This window comes from Rhipicephalus microplus, chromosome 1 (genome assembly GCF_043290135.1).
Source record: "Rhipicephalus microplus isolate Deutch F79 chromosome 1, USDA_Rmic, whole genome shotgun sequence".
Lineage (NCBI taxonomy): Eukaryota > Metazoa > Arthropoda > Arachnida > Ixodida > Ixodidae > Rhipicephalus > Rhipicephalus microplus.
In genome coordinates, this window is record NC_134700.1 from 287,654,733 (window position 1) to 287,674,173 (window position 19,441).

General features: G+C 41.0%; 1 protein-coding gene across 4 annotated transcripts in view; it reads left to right on the forward strand.

The window, feature by feature from the left end:
- Crag (DENN domain-containing protein Crag) overlaps positions 1–19,441 on the forward strand; it is a 61,908-nt gene that overhangs the window by 13,487 nt on the left and 28,980 nt on the right. For all 4 annotated transcript variants that reach the window (XM_037412121.2, XM_075865087.1, XM_037412122.2 and 1 more), the window contains exons 6-20: positions 735–979; positions 2,792–2,858; positions 2,920–2,975; positions 3,081–3,225; positions 4,196–4,289; positions 4,877–4,958; positions 8,155–8,197; positions 9,048–9,212; positions 9,292–9,433; positions 10,514–10,701; positions 11,771–11,995; positions 13,650–13,690; positions 14,186–14,330; positions 15,722–15,850; positions 16,758–17,022. In XM_037412121.2, coding sequence (XP_037268018.2) covers positions 735–979; positions 2,792–2,858; positions 2,920–2,975; positions 3,081–3,225; positions 4,196–4,289; positions 4,877–4,958; positions 8,155–8,197; positions 9,048–9,212; positions 9,292–9,433; positions 10,514–10,701; positions 11,771–11,995; positions 13,650–13,690; positions 14,186–14,330; positions 15,722–15,850; positions 16,758–17,022 — 2,032 coding nt within the window. The remainder of the gene's footprint in view (positions 1–734; positions 980–2,791; positions 2,859–2,919; positions 2,976–3,080; positions 3,226–4,195; positions 4,290–4,876; positions 4,959–8,154; positions 8,198–9,047; positions 9,213–9,291; positions 9,434–10,513; positions 10,702–11,770; positions 11,996–13,649; positions 13,691–14,185; positions 14,331–15,721; positions 15,851–16,757; positions 17,023–19,441) is intronic.

Consider the following 19,441-nt stretch of genomic DNA (forward strand, 5'->3'; position numbering starts at 1 on the left):
TTTGTTTCCGCTATTGGAAGTTTGAATTATCAGAAATTCTCTCAGCTGTGGCAACACGCCAATTTGTGTTGTAAAGAAACTTTAACATGTACATGGCTGCTTATGTGGGGACTTCGAAAGTATCTGGGAAATTCATGATGTAAAGGCTGAAGGAGGGGGTGGGGGGGCAATAAAGAGAAAAGCTGGCATGCATTTTAATTTATTGTTTTTGAGTGCTGCACCAACATCATAGACAGCTCTGAATTATTGCCAGGAAAGTGACCATGTCATGGTCCCTTCGACATATGTTGTTACTAATTATTTGTCATTTGTTAGAGAAAGTGATGCTTTGTTCATTAGATACTTAACTGGCAATAATGGTTTACTAAGAAAGAAGAGGAAAAGGAACCCCCCCACCCATCTCCTTTTTTTAAAAGAAATACTTATTCTCACTGTAAGACATCATGCTGAAAGTCAAGTGGTCAGTGGAAAACAGTCCTTCAGCTCTTGGCATTATAGGAAATCAGGAGCGTGCTCAAGCATTTGTTCAAGCATTTGAAATAGTAATTCATTGAGGAGCTGTAAATCTTCTTCTACAAAGGGCTTTAATTTTAGCATTACGGTGAATCGCCATTTTCTTAAATACAGGACTTTTCATGAAAGGCTCAGATTTTAAATGCTCTGTTGCTTCTGCTGTATTCTTTGCTTCATATTTGTAATTACCTATACACATTCATGTGTGTGTGTGTGTGCAGGTGTATGGTGCGTCCATCACTTTCTACGAACGTTTTCCCGAGGAGCAGCTGACCGACGCTCAAAGAGCCCAGCTCAGCAGCAGCAACAGGTCAGGCCAGCCCCAGCCAACTGAGGAAGAGGTCTTCTCGGCCAACAAATCCATCTGTTTGCTTTCACACTGGCCCTTCTTTCGCACCTTCGAAAAGTTCCTGCGCTTCCTCTACCGGCTGTCGTTTGTCAAGAACCCCCGAGTTTCAGTGGAAAGGTCAGAACATTCATTAGCTATATGTGAAGGGATTTGTTTCTGTAACGGGGCGTACAGTTTTATTCAACCCTTACACAAAGAATAACTTATGGTGCCCTTTACCTCTTGCGTGTTAATGCAATGGCAGGTGGCACACATTTGCATTCAGTAAATGAGATGTGAGTGTATTGAAACTTGGTGGATGCCAACTTACAGTGGTTGCCTGTGTTATCCGGAATATATGCAGCTATTGTTCTTCGAGAACTGCTCACTAAGCTAACATACTAATTACTAAGCTAACACTACAAAAAATGAAGCTAGGGATAAAACACTTAAAGAAAAGTTTATGGTCAATAGTAGACTTGTGTGAATAGTGTATTTTAGGATCGAAGCAAGTTCGAAGCGAATGTTTTGATCGAATAATTTCGAATCGAATTCGAATGGTATGTATTAAAGAGAATATTTATCGTGACCCAACTAACCTACTTAATATTTCTTTTGAATTGAAATAGGGGCTGTATGCAAATGCCCTTTTTTTTTGTTCAAAGGAAGTCTAAACAGCCTTGAGTAGTACTTTCGGTAGGATGCGAGTAACAACCTGTAAGATACTTAACGTTCTAAAATTTATTATACTTGGAGCATATAAGCCATCATAACAAGCCTAATTAAATGAAGAATTCATTTGAGGGTAACATGTTCCTTTAAAGGGGCCCTGCAACACTTTTCCGAGTAGCCAAAGAGGCAGTAAACATGCTTGTTGCCTCACAAATTTACCGCCGCAAAGTTTCTAGAATCAGTCCAGTATGAGTGGAGTTCCAAAAATTTGTCACACGCTGCAGTTGCATTCTTTCTTCTCGTCTCGACTTAATAGCTGCAAGCTACTAAGCTGGGAGGAATGGTACAGCGAAAGAAAATACATCACATGTGTGTCGTGACCTTGAGCACCTTTTTTTTTTTTTTTTTTTGAATACGCGGCTTTTCAGTGCGATCATGCTTGTACTTGTGAACAAGCGGTGGCCTCCCGTGGCAGCCCTGGTAACGAAGAGCGTGCCATGCTTATATCAGCCAATGGCTGTGACCAGATCCGTATATTCCTTCTTGGCTGTGACAAGTGATTTTTGAGCTTGTAGTATCACTTGCCGAGAGAAGAAAGCAATTTTTAGCTTTTAAAATTTATTGTGGATTACAGGCCGCGTGCTGCGCTATAATATTTGCCTTGCGTGTTCTCGGTAGCCTCGACTACCGTTCGGCAGCGTTTTCTGACCATGCTCAGTAAGTCTTACAGGGCCCCTTTAAATTTGAAGGGGGCTTCGCGGCAAAGCGAATTTCCTCTGGATAGGTGCTTTCATGGCTTATCACCCCTATGTTGCAGTAAAATTACCTTTACAGGCAGCTACATGCGAACTAATATACACCTATTTATTCATTGCGAACACTTCGAAAAATATTTGATAATTTAAATTCGAATCGAAGTGATTTAGAATACTCAACTATTCGAATATTCTCACAAGCCTAGTCAATAGAGATGCCACAGTGGTTTGTGATGGTTTGTGCTTTGCTAAATAAAAGCCTGTGTATGCTGGTTCCTAAAGGGAAATCTTCAAAATAACTACATCAGAAGATCAGCCTGCTATCACCTACTTTTGTGTCATGTTTTTTTTTTTTTGAAATGCTAAGACAGTTGTCGTGGGATAAAATACATGAGAAGTAACATAAAAGAAGTAAAACATGAAAAGTAACAAATGCTGATGACCTTAAAGTAAAGAACAGTTCCATGCCTTTAGTTGCTTCCAGAAAAGCTCATAGGGCTTGCATTCACTTCTTTTACCACAGGTACATTTCTCATTTTATGTTGGATATCCCATTTCCTTCTGTACAACGACCGAGGATATGGATACAGGTGAGGCATCGGTACAGTCGGACCTTGATTAACATAAAAAGCTGCGGATTTTTGTTTTCAGCTGGAAGACGATCATATTTCGCTTTCCCAACTGGAAGACACTCCACTTCCACTCAGGTAGGGCGCTTTGTTTCCCGCTTCCCTTGCCTGAAATTTTCGTTGCATTGAGATAGCCTCATGTAAATTGAAAGTCTTGCACTTGCCTCTCATTCTGTCTTGCAGTGGTGCATCCTTCCGGGAGTTTTTGAAGACACTAGCTCCCGACAACTGCCTATGTGTTCTGCTTTTGGCGCTGACTGAGCAGAAGATGCTGTTTCACTCCCTGCGGCCGGATGTGCTTACCAGTGTGGCCGAAGCCTTGGTGGCAGTAAGCATCTCATTGTGAACTGTTCTCTGCATATCTGCCGATGGTATTTTTTCAGTTGTACCACATTGGCTCAGACACAGATATGAATGATGATCTGTTCAGAATGGGGATACAGGGATGCAATTCATGGTACTTGAGAGTTCTCTCTCTTCTGGTACATCACTTCCCATGTAGCATGTGTCCTGACTCTGCTCAAATTTATCTCCACATGCTAGACGTGTGTTGATCAAATGTGTATTGGAACACACTGAATGTTTTATTGTAAATTTGGCACAATTTAGTGACAGTGAAACACCAGACATTCCAGAACGATGAATTAAAAGTATTATTACACTGAAACCTTGATATAACAAAGTATTGGTTATGACAAAGTAAGTTATTAATAGTCTGGCAATAGCTGTAGCGTTAAGAGTACACCTTTATAATGAATTTTCAGATATAACGAACATAGTATTTTCGTGTAAGATGCAACTTCGTTATAATGAGGTTTGAGTTTATAGTAGCTTCAAAGTATGTAAATATTGAACAGTTTGTTGACAATTTCTACATATCTTGCACAATTATTATGCGAGGCTATAAATAAAGATCATACACTTTTGCTACTTTGTAACAAGTTAGGATCTAAACAGAAGATAGAGTGATAACTAGCTGCTCCATTTCCTCTTCTCAAGGAGCGGCAGTGAAAGAAAAGGCATCAGTGCAAAACACACTCCCTTTTTAAATTATTCACTCTGATTAGCATTGTTCTTGCCATGGGAGCTGCTAAAACTGCATTGTTGTTTTCTTAAGTTATGTTGATTGTTTACAACCAAGGTTATCAAATTGACATCTTCAATTTATGTTTTCTTCTTGAAATAAATCAGGCTTATTAAAAGCTATCTTGGTACTCACATCTGAATGGGCTTATGATCCACGTATTGATAGTCGACATGTGATTAGTCGTGCTAATCCTATTCTTCCCTTCTTGCAGTTGATGTTCCCATTCCATTGGCAGTGCCCTTACATCCCACTGTGTCCATTGGGCCTCTCTGATGTACTTAGCGCTCCACTACCCTTTATTGTTGGTGAGTTTGTTCTTGAAACTTTTTTTGCAGGTGTCTTAAGCTTTCTGCTTTTTCTGATTGTCCAATCAATTAAGTGTACTGTTTCCACACTTACACTTGTCTTTCATGCTCCGTGAGCATTGTGCCTTATACATGAGTACCTAAGGATGCTGTGAGACAGACTAATGTAATTCGTTCAGCCATAGATGTAGTGTGCATCTTGTAAATTTATGTTGCCTCGAAAAGGGATTCAACTAATTTCGTTGCATTATATTCTTTTGGAGCTAGAGGGTGAAGGTAATAATGTGAGCTTGCTTTGGTTCTACTTCCCAAAGATCTATGCATAGTGCACACCATTTGGCTAAACCAGTGACAGACGCTGATATTGGAAGAGCTGAAATCAAGCATGCTTTATTTTACTGCTTTATTTTACTGTTTGCCTTAGTGCCATTGTATGTAGGATGAATTAATGTGCAGTAAGGATATGACTACAGTGAACGATTGTCACATCACATTAGATGTTGCTGATTACGTGTGAAGTTGCTGTGTCAAATATATTCTCATTATCTGGTTTGCTTAAACCAGTTCAAACTTGTCTCATTGCACAGGTGTGGATTCAAGGTACTTTGACATGTATGAGCCCCCACTAGAAGTGGCCTGTATTGATCTCGATACCAACACCATCTTCATGTGAGTGCTTTGTTTGGTTTTAATTTATCATTGTTTCTACAAGCACTTTGATTTAAAAAAAAAAGAAATTTGGTCAGGATAGCAGAGTGCCTCATTTTATTGTTTGTACAATTAGGAGTGACTGTGCATTGGCTAGGGAAAGTTACAGTTGAAGGCACAGCTGCTTTTTGTAATTTCTATTGTACATCAGCTGTGGTGGCACTTCACATTCAGTGATGTTTACAGCACAATGAGTATATAATAAGGCTTCACTGAAAGTGAGGCTTCTCCATTTTTACATCATGGAAAAAAAAGAAACATTACAGGGCATGCACTTTGAATAATCCGTAGCAGCGGACCCAGTTTGCATATGAGTTAATAATTTTTTTTTGGAAGCTTGGCTGGATTGCATCATCCAGTTTGATTATCAGAATCATTGGATTAGTGAGGTGTGAATAAACATGCTAATCTTGTGTCACAGTGTGCTATGAGTACCAGAAAAACTGCAAGGATTTATAGACTTCATACATATCAAAGCATCCAACTCACAATAACGCAAAATCATTCAAGTTAAAATCATCATCATCATCATCATCATCATCATCATCATCAGCCTGACTACGTCCACTGCAGGACAAAGGCCTCTCCCATGTTCTGCCAGTTAACCCGGTCCTGTGCTTGCTGCTGCCAATTTATACCCGCAAACTTCTTAACCTCATCTGCCCACCTAACCTTCTGTCTCCCCCTAACCCACTTGCCTTCTCTGGGAATACAGTTAGTTACCCTTAATGACCAGCGGTTATCCTGTCTACGCGCTACATGCCCGGCCCATGTCCATTTCTTCTTCTTGATTTCAGCTATGATATCCTTAACCCCCGTTTGTTTCCTAATCCACTCTGCACTCTTCTTGTCTCTTAAGGTTACACCTACCATTTTTCTTTCCATTGCTCGCTGCGTCATCCTCAATTTAGGCTGAACCCTCTTTGTAAGTCTCCAGGTTTCTGCTCCGTAGCTAAGTACCGGCAAGATACAGCTGTTATATACCTTTCTCTTGAGGGATAGTGGCAATCTACCTGTCATAATTTGAGAGTGCTTGCCAAATGTGCTCCAGCCCATTCTTATTCTTCTAGTTACTTCAATCTCGTGGTTCGGCTCCGCGGTTATTACCTGCCCTAAGTAGACATAGTCTTTTACAACTTTAAGTGCACTATTACCTATCTCGAAGCGCTGCTCTTTTCCGAGGTTGTTGTACATTACTTTCGTTTTCTGCAGATTCATTTTAAGACCTACCTTTCTGCTCTCCTTGTCTAACTCCGTAATCATGAGTTGCAATTCGTCCCCTGAGTTACTCAGCAATGCAATGTCATCGGTGAAGCGCAGGTTACTAAGGTACTCTCCATTAACTCTTATCCCTAACTGTTCCCATTCTAGGCTTCTGAAAACCTCCTGTAAGCACGCGGTAAATAGCATTGGGGAGATTGTGTCCCCCTGCCTTACACCCTTCTTGATTGGTATTCTGTTGCTTTCTTTATGAAGCACTATGGTAGCAGTTGATCCCCTGTAGATTTCTTCCAGGATGTTTATATATACTTCATCGACGCCCTGATTCTGCAGTGTCTGCATGACGGCTGATATTTCTACTGAATCAAACGCCTTCTCGTAATCTATGAAGGCTATGTATAGTGGTTGTTTATATTCTGAGCATTTCTCTTTTACCTGATCCATAGTATGAATGTGGTCGATTGTTGAGTAGCCTGTTCGAAATCCTGCTTGTTCCTTTGGTTGATTGAATTCTAATGTTTTCTTTACTCTGTTAGCAATTACTTTTGTAAATAGCTTGTATACTACAGAGAGCAAGCTGATCGGCCTGTAATTATTCAAGTCCTTGTCATCTCCTTTCTTATGTATTAAGATGATGTTAGCGTTCTTCCAAGACTCTGGTACTCTTCCCGTCGGGAGACACCTCGTAAACAGGCTGGCTAGTTTTTCTAACACAATCTGTCCTCCATCTTTCAGCAGATCTGATGTTACCTGGTCCTCACCAGAATCTTTGCCTCTTTGCATGCTCTCCAAAGCTTTTCTGACTTCTTCTATCATTACTGGTGGGGTGTCATCTGGGTTACTGCTAGTTCTTATAGTATTAAAGTCGTGGCTGTCCCGGCTACTGTACAGATCTGTGTAAAACTCCTCCGCTATTTTAACTATCCTATCCATATTGGTAGTTATTTTGCCTTCTTTGTCCCTTAGTGCATACATCCGATTTTAGCCCATCCCAAGTTTCCTCTTCACTGCTTTGACGCTTCCTCCGTTTTTCAGAGCGTGTTCAATTCTCTCCATGTTATACCTTCTTACGTCGGATACCTTACGCCTATTAATCAACTTTGAAAGCTCTGCCAGTTCTATTTTGTCTGTTGTACTTGAGACTTTCATGATTTGACGCTTCTTAATGAGATTCTTCGTTTCCTGGGAAAGCTTGCTAGTGTCCTGTCTAACTACCCTTCCTCCAACTTCCACTGCACACTCCGTAATGATACTCGTCAGATTATCATTCATTGTATCTATGCTAAGGTTAGTTTCCTCACTAAGAGCCGAGTACCTGTTTTGAAGCGAGACTCTGAATTCCTGTACTTTCCCTCTCAGTGCTAGCTCATTGATTGGCTAATGGTATACATTAAAGAAAAGCATAAACCCCCTTGATAAGAGACATGGTCCGGGCAGCAATACTTTTCTTTTATATGAGATGGCTCTTATCAGCTGGGTACCTCGTATGCATTTTCTTATCAACCTGTACTTTATTGTAGGCACACTGGTGTCTCTTATACCCATTGGTCTCTTATACCTGTGTCCCTTATAAAGGGGTCCGACTGTATTTTACTTGGATTTCCTTCAAAATCTCTCATATACTTGCTTTCAGACCATTAAGATTTTTATAATAATACCTACAAATGTTCTCGTATTGTATTCGCAGCATTTCTACAGCAATTCAGGTCAATCCTTAAATTACTAGTCACCAAACAAGCCTCGAGCAGTTAACTCCAAAATTTATTACGCATTTAGGAGATTGAAGGTGGCAAGCATGCTTGAGTACATAGGTTTAGTTTCATGTTATAAAGAACTGTAAGCAATGCACAATGACCAGCAGCGTTGAACTGGATCAATCGATTGATATTGTGTACTGCTCTAAGCTTGAAAGAAATTTGATGTCTGGCTTTTGCAGTAATGAAGAAAAAAGTTTCCTCACTGCAAAGCTTCTACCCAAGGTAAGTAGCTGACTCATCCTTTCTCACTTCACTTTTTTAAGGTTTGTTTTTGTGATAAATAAAAAAATTTTATAGCAACCAAGCACACTTGCTAATGTTATGGCATAGCTTGAATGGCTGGTAATGAACTAACTGGCCATGCTTTTTTTAGTGTGCAATAGTATGTAGAATAGGGCACCGTTTATACATTTAATTTCTGGGAAAGTGAAGCAGGAAAAGTATTAAGCTCCAAAAATTTGGCCTTTCTGCTCTTGTACGTGTTGTCATTTTTCCGTTGAATAGGTGTCATCACCTCTGAGGCCCTTGTTGCAACTCCTGTTCTCATGTGAAGGGAAAAATAAGTAACAAGACTGTTTAATTGTGTAACCTTGCTTTTGCTATAGGTGCTGCTGTTTGGCATCTGAGTAGCAACGTTGATGACCAAGTTACTGGGTTTGTTTAGGCAGCATGGGGTATATGCTATGCTGGAGAAATTTCTTTTCCTTGTTTGCTAAGGGGGCTCAACTGCTGTTGAACCTACCAGTAATATAATATGTCATGTTGAAGAGTTAGTATCATATCTTTAATTAGTTTGCAGGCATGTCTTTCATTAAAATTTTTCTACAGAAAGTGATGCATTAAACTCGGGAACAGGCGTTCGTGTTTGTGTGTTGCATTGTTAAATGCAGAAGAGGTATAAAATGCATTCACTACTTTCACTATTGTTTGCTAGACTATAATCATAATGATGCACACACCTTCATTCTCCTTACTTTTTCCTCTTCAGCTGCCTTATTGGAAACCCAGCTTGTGTAATTCACCAAGAGTAACATTTAGATACTAGAAAATTTTATGTTTGTGTCTTGTACAGAAAGCAGCAAGAACATTACGTGGAAACCTGCAGTCGTTGTATGAGAAGGTTTGCATGTATGAAAGTAATGTGGCCAGCATCGCAGCAGCTGCTGCACAGAACCCAACAGCAGCTGGTGGTGCCCTGGGGCCTTTTGACCGAGAAATTGGACTCCACAGAAAAGAGGTATGGTTTACAAAAGCTTGCGCAGCAGTTCATTTTAGTCTTGCGATGACACACCAATGCTTACCACATCTGTTCACAGCGTCGATTGGAGCTGGAAATCCAAGAGGCATTTTTAAGGTTTATGGCGGCCATTCTGAAAGACTTTGGTTCTTACTTGCGACCCATCACTACAGCTCCAAAGCCAGGCGTAACTGACCCAAATTCACTCTTCGACATCAATGGTAAGCTCAATAATTATCGATGCTCAGAAATGTACTACATTTTAATTTGCAAACATTTAACATTTGAAGTGTGGGCTGCTGTACCTGCTCTTTGTCACAGGCACAGTTACCTTTATAAGGGGGTTTATTGACTAAAACCAACTGTCTGGTTTAAGGGGCGTCAGTCACTGTCACGAGCTCAGCTCTTCGTCGTAGTTGTGTTCTAGCTGCTCCAACTAGATACTGTCTGTCTCCCTCTTCCCCACTACATTTGCCCCGTGAGTCGCCAGGAGCCATCCTGGCGACTCACGGTGAAGTAAGCACAAGGGGATCATAGCAAGATTTTAAGCGGCTGATGGGGACTGGTTCGACGACGTCGTACCGGTGATGTGCATTGAACGATGCAGTATGGACCATTGTACGTGGGTGCAAACTTTCGGGAGAGGCCGGGGGACTGGAATGGAACCGAAAGCCATACAAATGAGCCTACGGGGAAACTGTGAGCAGGCTTGTCTTGGTTAGGGTGCGACTGGCATACGCAACTACATACTCCGAGAAGCCAGGCTTGCGTTGAGCAAGGACAGCGCCAAGTCCTATGCCACTGGCATCCGTGTGCTCCTCGGTTGGAGCAGTAGGGTTGAAGTGGCGTAAAATAGGTGGTGAAGTAAGGAGATGGCATAATGTTGCAAAAGCATCATCTCATGCTGGTGACCAATCAGAGAGGTGTCCATTGCCAGTGATCAGCTGGGTCAGTGGTGCGATTATCGAAGCAAAGTTCTTCACAAAGCGGCGAAAGTAGGAGCACAGTCCGACAAAGCTGCAAAGCGCTTTTACGGTCGTAGGCTTCGGGAACTCAGCGACAGCACGAAGCTTCTCTGGGTCAGAGAGGACGCCATGTTTTGAGACAACGTGGCCAAGTATTGTGAGCTTGCGAGCTCCAAAGTTCCCTCTTCCCCACCACACCTTGTTTATCAACAGCAGTACCTCAGTGCAGTCGTACGTTTCTCTGATGGAGCTCTATGCTTGAATTGCTGGAGGTGTGCATGCTTAATACTTTACCATACACAGTGTACTAATTTCCAACTTCCCACATTGTTTCAGGATTCTTGAAAAGCAGAGACAGAGCGTACCATCGTTTCTATCAACTGATGATGCACACCCAGATGTTCACCCGTTTCATTGAAGAGCGCTCATTCGTCTCGGACAAAGATGTCAGCTTGGCTTTCTTTGATGAATGTACAGAAAGGGTCGATGCTGCTGGTGAATCTGCAGAGCATCTGCTTTTAGAGGTGTGTGTTTATGAAAACTTTGAATTTGCAGTTGTGGATCTTAAGTTTTGTGTCTTCGATGAGTCTGCATGGGAGATTGCTGCACACACTATTGCATGTTTCAGTTAAGACTGTCTTACTACACTCAGACCTCATTTTAACAAAGTAGCATCTTACACGGAAATAAGTTCATTATATTTGAAAATTTATCATAAAGGTTTATTTCTAACACTATATTTATTACAGGACGATTTTAATTTACGTCACTACAACCAATATTTCGTTATATCCGGGCTCGTTATATCGAGGTACGAGTGTATTTGAATTCATAAAATGGTAATTTCTTCTGGTAAAACTTTGTAGTTGCAGTAGACATCAGAACTTGTGTGATACATTTACATTTAACGCAGTTTTAAGAATTATAAGTTAAGTGAGCGTGTTGTAAATGTATAACTTAATCCAGCGAGTTTAGAAGCATTTACTAAAAGTTTTGTGCCTAGCAATAATTTTAAAAATGAGGTATTACTTTGCTTATAAATGCTATTGCTGTTTTTCATGCTGCATCTTCTTGACTCTACAACGAGGACAGGTACATACAAAAGTAACTGGTAGGAGTAATGCACAGATGTAGGCAAGTACAATAAAGCAAGACTTAGGGCTTAGAAGGATGATAAAACTAGTGTATAAAATCGTTGTAGAATTGTTTGTAGATTTTTCTGGCATTTGATCTCTTGTCAGTGCACAAATGAACAAATGGCACATTCAAAAAAGTCACAGGTGCTATCATTTCATAATAACCCCAAGTTGCGAAACTGACCTATGTATTCATTGTTTACTCCTATATGGGCCTGTTTAGGCTCACAGTATCCAATAAATAAAAAAAATAAATAATATAAGTGAATGTAGAATGGTATTGTTAACTCTCTTCACAACTCCCTTCAACCTTACCTGTCTATTTCATCATACTTTTGCTCAGAATATACTGTCATTTATATAAAATTATGTTATGCTCTAAATATTGCCTAGAGTCTCGGTCTTTGTCACCCTTGGTCAGTAGGCTAAAAAAGATCCGATTTCTGCCTGAATTCAGGTGGCAGGATCCATGCAAAGCCACGAGCACACAGTGTTCATCTCGGCACCTGAACCCCCACTGGTGGATGGCCTGAATGGGAGCCCTGGCACATTTGGTGCTCTCAACCCAGCCCTGTTTCACCGGCAGCCCGCTATGTCACTGCTGCGGGTGGTGCCTGAGTGCCAACCATCTGCGAGCCCCGTTGCTCGGCGCACGAAGCAGGAGGTCAAGTCTGCTCTACGAGTAAGCTCAGTAACCATGCAAAGTTTTATCATGCAGTTTATAGGGGTTCTTCTTGGAGGAATGAAAACAACAAGCCATGCGTGTGAACTTGTCCTTCATTTGGATCGTTCCGTGCGCTATCAATGTCAGTCAATCTTGCTACTACCACGCAGCAGCCCTAACAGTCAGAGCTGTGACCCCCTATCTTACGGTTCGTGTTAAGTAGTGGCTGTGGCGAGATTCAGGATATTGAGGACAGAGGCAAGTCTATTAATATTAAGTATATTAGGCGCTTATTCACCTTGGTTACACACCTGCCTATCGCAACCAATACAGTGGCACATCCTAATTAGCACCTGAGTGGCAGAGAGTTCCGTGCCACTGAGGGAGACTATGAACGAATGGCAAGCACAATACGAGGTAGTGATAGCAGTTCATCTCACCTCTTTTACACTCTGGTCCGAGGTGGTAGCTCTATGTCCAGGCGCTGCAGGGGTTGATGGCAGCGGCGGGGCTCTCGACTTGCTTCAGATGTGGCCAGTCCCTCCTCCCAAGAAGGAAGACCCGAGGGCCCCCGAAAAGGCGGCATGCATTTTTGGGTTCCGGAAAGGTGTGTCCCCCGAAAAGTGAAGAAGGGAAACGGCGCATCTCAACTTCAGCCAGGGGGCAGGGTGCGAAGGGCTATGGGGGCAGCACAGTGCCCTCCCTCTCTGAGCAACCCCTCTTGTCGTTGCAAGTGCATACAGAGCGTTAAGATGAGGTGCCACCAAAACCCACAAATTCTAATTGTTGCGATGTATAAAGTTGTTGCCCAATAATGACATGCTGCTGTCATTAAGTGAGTGAGTTCCTGGTGTTGAGCATGGTGTTGTGGATTCAATCTTTGCACATACTGCTTACATTTTGCCACTTGCATGGAAGTAATATGCAGAAAATGTCTATTTACTTCAAATCAATTGCATTTATAAGAACTTTAGTTGGTCAAAAATATTTTGGGGGGCTCCACTACGGCATCTCATATAGGGCCCGTTTGCACTTTGGGGCATGAACAGTGGCTTTGTGGCAGTGTGTATTTCTCCTGAATAGATGGTCTGGTTTCACAGCAAAGCACAACCACACTACATTGGAACCGTTATTAAGGTGGGCTAGACGAGGACTATTTATTTCATTCGAGTACTTTGACATTTTTCAACATTTAAATTTGTGTCGTAGTAAATTTGAATAGTGTAACGTTTATTTTAAAATTCGAAGAGCGTGAAAGATCCTCACATGCCCAAGGCTGGCGGCAGCTGACTAATCACACCACAGAAGTTCTTTCTTGAGTTTTTGTCATTTTTATTATTTTTTAAACTTTGTTCTTTAAAATACCAGTATGGATACCTGAGATTTGAAATATATAATGGCTCATCGAGGATATGTAAATGATAAGATGAAATTCTATTTGTAGCACTGCACATAGAAAGGAACAGCTTCTTTACCTATAAAGAAATATGGTAGTTTCTAGTTTTAAAAATCAATAAAGCGCACCATGGGGTAGCGATTGCTGGATGTGGGCTTGTAGGTGGCTCCCGCACGCATTTATGTGACCAGTTTGAATGTTGGTGCACGCAGTTGCATTAACGTTATTTTGCAGTGGAGTACTAGTGAATGTAAATAATTGTTACAATATTTGCAGGCTGCCCGGATACAAGCTGAATGTCCTGTTAGCTGGGCTAAGTAAGTTTAAGCTATCTTTTCGCTTTTTTTTTTGCTGGTACATGCATGTGAATACAATGGTATACTAGTGAGGCAAGTGTTTTTTCATATCATGTTCTTTGACCCCTCAAAGCAAATGCTGAGAGGTTTGAGGTAACATGGGAAGTTAGCTTTTACTATGAGGTACACGGCTGAGGTGTACAGCTAAACTTACCTATAAGCAGCACTGATTTATTGAATTTTTAAATATGCATTGCAGACTCTCATTGAAGTTTTTCAAGGTTCACAGGCATTAAAAGCTTTTATGAGAACTCTCATTAAATGAAACAGGAATACTGAACTTTTCTACTCTGCGACAAAGTTTCGAACGCATCGGGTTTTCTCCTTGAAAGCACTCTAAAGTAGCAAGCAGCACCCACTCTACTCTGTTTTCTACTCTACTTTGTTGTTATTGTTTGACCCAAGCATGACTCCTGGGTGTTTCATTTGATGTTTATCCCATTTGTGTTGTTACAGGTGTCTCGCTGGCACAAGCTACAGTGTCTGGTTCATGCACCTACCGGCTTACACCAAGACCTTTGCATCCAAAGCCAAGGCCTTACGTGTAGCCGATGAAGTTCTGCAACGCATGCAGCAATTGAAGTTACCAGCTCCTGATGAGGTTAGCTCCTCTTGTGGTCATGTATTGTCGATTGTATAACTTCATGATACTCTGATGCAGCCACTTGTTTCTTGTTTTCTAAAGTGGCAGACTGATACAGCAACACCTATGAGTCCTTTACCTGGCCTTTCTTTGTTTGTTTAGTGCTGAAAGTAAGGTCTCGTATGGTATGGCATTGCAAAAATGAAACTAGAGAAGAGACATCAAGTGTGTTGCTTCTAAAGAAGGGCAAACGATAAAGTTTTAATTTGAGCTATTAAGTCTATAGGTATTTAAGCATGACTAAAACTTGCTGAGACAATGCTTGCTTGAAATTCTTAGGTGTAATGCACCTTGCATTTACTTTATTTTGTGGTCGAAATTTCCGGAGCCCTCCACTACGGCGTCTCTCATAATCATATGGTGGTTTTGGGACGTTAAACCCCACAAATCAATCAATCAATCATTTACTTTATTTTGATTTTGATGGACGTTGTTATGGGCATATGCATGCCTTTATTTTCTTGACCTGCCTAGTCAATATGATCTATGTGGTGAAATGAATTGATATCTCTTGTCATAAATTATATTTGTAAGCGTACTTATTTTCAATGACTTTTTTATTTTGCTTTGGCCACCATGCCTTTTAGTAGACATTGAACGTGCATTATTAAAATTGATTGCATTAAACTTTTGTCAGTTTTCTTAAATAAAGCTTTTTATGACTTTTGAGTGCATGTGAGCTCAGTATATCATTTGATGAGGTGCATACAAAAAGAATGGGCTGTGAAAGCATCACCATGTTCTATATAATACCTCTGTAGTGCTAGTTGCACCGGGTCATACGGCTAGTAACACATCCATGGGTCTTTGTACCTGGGGAATGCTCTTCTCCTTCTTTACTGTAATGTTCATCGGTTTGATGACTGTTGCTGATTTCTAAAGAGTTGCACTAAAGAGGGCATTGCATACTGCATTAAGTGCATTTATATTCATTTGCATCAGAGCCTATAACTTTGAAAGTCAGAAACTGCAGACCAAAAAAAAAAGCAGATGATGTGCAGCACTTCTACTTCTCTTATTTTGTTGTTTTGTGATGATGTAAGCTATTAACATGTGTCATCAGCTTGTCCAGATAATAACTACCCAAAGTGGTAAATCTCTTTTTGAACAACGTTTTTCTTTTTGTGTTCACAATCTGATATACCATAATAATGTTAAGAATTTAAGGTACCTAATTCTTTGACGGGACGAAAGTACTGTATTAGACTACATATGAATTACACGATTCCATGAATTTCCAGTTTCAAGATTTGCAGCATTGAAAAAAGACTTGTTTAATTCTTTTTTACCTTGTTTGCAGGAATGGAACCAAGAGATATAATTGTAGTATTTTTCTTTGGGCTTTTCAGGTCTCTTATCGTATCCTTATGCTGCTTTGTGGCCAATATGGTCAGCCGGCTCTAGCTGTCAAGATCCTTTTCGACATGAAGAAGCATGGTGTTCAAGCTAATGCGATTACTTATGGTTACTACAACAAGGTAATGAGCTATATTTACTGCACATACTTTTATCTATCTTGTCATTCTTTGCTTCTTGTTTCCTTGTTGATGCGCATGCTTTTTTTTTGTGGATTTTTGTGGTGGATAAAATAAATTTGTGGAACTGCTATTCATGTGAGCTCTGTTAAATATCACATTTAAGTTCACAGATCTGCTTTCGAATTGAGAAACAAAATGTGTGGTGCATGTTTTTATTTTATTTTGTTTGGCAATTTCCAACTTCATGTTGAAGAACATTACAGGCTGAAATTGTCTGTGTTGCATGTCTTCAGTGTCTTGGTGTTGCATGCCTTTTAGTGTCTCTGGCACTGCTTAAGTTATTATTGCCACTTGTTCATTTGTTTGACTGAACGACTAAATTCGTGTAGGTGAAAAAAGAAGAATTTTAGGGGTTCATTTTTATTAATTTTTTTATGCAACCGTATTGAGAACGAACTGACAATTAAGCCAGGGAAAGTATCGGAAACATTATTGGTGGTAATTGTGTTATAGAATTACTACAAATAATGTCAATTCAGCTTTTCCTGACTGAATTTTATCATGGATCTCATTAAATATAAAAGATACCTATGTGCATAATCGCATGTAATAGCGGATGAATAGTGGATCAGGCTTTCCTTGAAGCAGTGTGTAATTATCTGCGTGCTGTTACATGTGCCGAGAAGTAAATACTCTGCTAGCATTTCCATCTGTTGAACTTCAAGATTTAGAGCTTCAGCTTACCTTATGAGACCTGTGATATTTGCCTTCTGATGTGTTTATGGTGCTGATATGAGATATGCAAACATTGGCGATGCGGAATAATTTGTAGCCTGCGCCAACTATGTTGTAGTGAAGCTATTTCCGTGTTATCACATCACTCTGATTTGATATTTTTCTCTTCCAGGCTGTTTTGGAGTGTGCCTGGCCCACAGGGGACAGTGCTCATTGGGCCAAGCTGCGCAACGTTGTCCTTGCTGTGTCGCAGTTCAAGCGTGCGCTGCGGCGATCTCAGGGTTCCCTAGGCTGCACAGTGCCTGACGCCCCGCGTAGTGTGGGCAGCAGCCGCACCAGTCTTGAGGAGACCCTGAGGCCCCAGCTTGACCCAATGGCTGTTACTCCAGAGCTGCTGCCTGAGCTGCTCACCAAGACAGATGACCGATCCAGCTCTGGTTAGAGTGTGACCCATTTTTCGTCTGTTTTATTGCATGGTAGTTGCAATGCAATGTGCCAGTCAGTCGGTATTTCTCTCTTAAACTTTTGAACCATTCACAGTACAGAGGATCGAATCCTTGATTGGGACTGTGCAGTTGTGTTTAGGTTGTAGTTCCTATTGCTGTATTTATTTTGCATTGCATTCAGCTCCCATCTGTTTTATCTTTGATGACTGAAAGTATGATTTACCGTATACACTTGACTAAGGGCCCCACCCCACAACTTGGCAGTCCAAGTTTGGAAAGAAAAAATCTCACCTGCAAACAGCAGCGTCGTCGCTGCTAAGGAGGACATCATTTCAGCTGGTCTGCTTTTGGATTTTAAACGCATGGTGTGTGGTATACACGGACATTATTGCAAAAATTTTTAAAGTGCAAAAAGTTTTAATGTCACCGGGATTTCTAGTGCCATAGCATTGAGGACTATTGGATGCATGAACATGCGGATGACAGAGGCAACGAGCCGAGCCTGAGCAGCGATACCGATGAAGACTTCTAGCATAGACATTTGTAGCTATATGCCAGATATATCATTGTTAGATACATATGACACGATTAAGTAGGTTTTTCCATACGTAGAATAAAAGAGTGAATGAAGATTTAACACTTCCATGGAAGGGCCGCACCCCATCAAAATTGCTGAAAAAAATTTCTGAAACGATTGCTATGTTTTTAGGGTTCAGGCTTCGCGAAGCTGTTTTCGCTTCAATTATTGGTTTACTTGTAAGTGCTTTGCGTGCTTCTGCACAATACTTTTGTGCTTGATCACTTGTGAAAGTGCCCTTTGCAAGATCTTACTACTGACAGTGGAATCAGCTATGTGTGTGTGTGTTTTAAGTTTCTTTGTTTCTTGCAAGCTCAGGAAAGCCAGTCAGAAAAACCCCTGTGAGGTGAAATCGCAAAGCACTGTTATTCGTATTTAGGTGCCTTTTTGTATAGGGCACCCTGGCACCATATTTGCACTGAGTTCGCTTACCAAAAAAGTTTAGTTTTAGACTAAGAAAGAACCTTGCGTTACTTATGCTACCAAGCTCCTGTCACTTGCTATGATAGGTTTTTGGTTAAGACATTTCACGCTGAGCATGATGTCAATGGTACAGACATAGGCACGGCAACCAGGTTGCTATGGTGTGGAATTCAAGAACATTCTTGTGCCTGTTTAGTAACTCTTGAAGTGCCCATGGCCACTTGTCTGCAGGGGCGGGGGGGTCAGCAGATTCAGACTTCTATTTTTCTGGTGTGCCACCATTCAGGACACGCTCTGGTAGTTCAGAGACAGCTAAAGTTTGTCCACTGTGTCACAAAGTAATGTGTCTTAATTAAGTAAAACAAATTGAGAATAATTGATTTTGAAAGAAAATAATTGAAGTCCAAGAGAATGCAAACGTGTGAAAGGGGGACAGAAAATTAGGTGGGCAGATGAAATTACAGTGAAGCTTCTATTATATGTCCCCCAGTTTTATGACGACCTGCATTTTACTACAGATCGGTTTGGTCCCGGCAAAATCTCAATATAGATAATGTATTAAAAACCTCAGTTATACGACCCAGTTTTACACCGACCCCGCATCTTATCATGACTTTCCAATTCTGTCTGAAATAAAGAACGCACCTTTACTTGCATCGTACATCGAGCAAGTACTCACTAGGGCAAAATATGAAAACTTACATTCGCCTAGGGGGATGATTAGGCAAGTATAGATTGAGACAGGTTGTCTTTTCAGAATGGAAAATTTATTCTTCGTTTATGCACTTCTGCATACGCCTCGATCTCGTGTGTACGCTGGGTCGTTTGCTAGAGAAGCTCCGTCTGTAGCAGCTTTAGCTGGCCGTAAAGCTCATTTCTGAAATCCTGATTGGTCTGTATAAAGGTTTTCTCGTTGACGTACTGCTGATCTCCTGCCATGGTTCGTGGCACTCCCTGTCAAGCTTGAGCACGCAAAAGGGTGCGATGCAGCTGTTTTCACTGTGCAAAACAACTTTCGCTTGATGCCAACATATCTATATAACAGCAGGACATGACTAGTTGCACTTCACAAGGCAACAAATTACAATGCGCACAGCTCAATCACGCACAAAAGTATTCTATGAAACCTCATGAACTTGTGCATCGCCATTGTGTGATGTCGATGACACTGTGTTTTTACCTCTTCTGATGGGAGGCTCTTGGCAATCAGTTTTGTTTTCACGTGCAGGCAATTTTCGGATTCAATTTATTGGAAGAAAGATGCATGTTGGATTCGATTTCCCTGAAATTGAGATTAAAGATTTGCTCGCACCTGCTTCAATTAAGTAATGCTGTTATTGCAAGAGTAAATAAAATCTACCTTCCTTGGAGAAGTGCAAGGTTGTGCCGTGGGATTATTCAGCCAAGGAT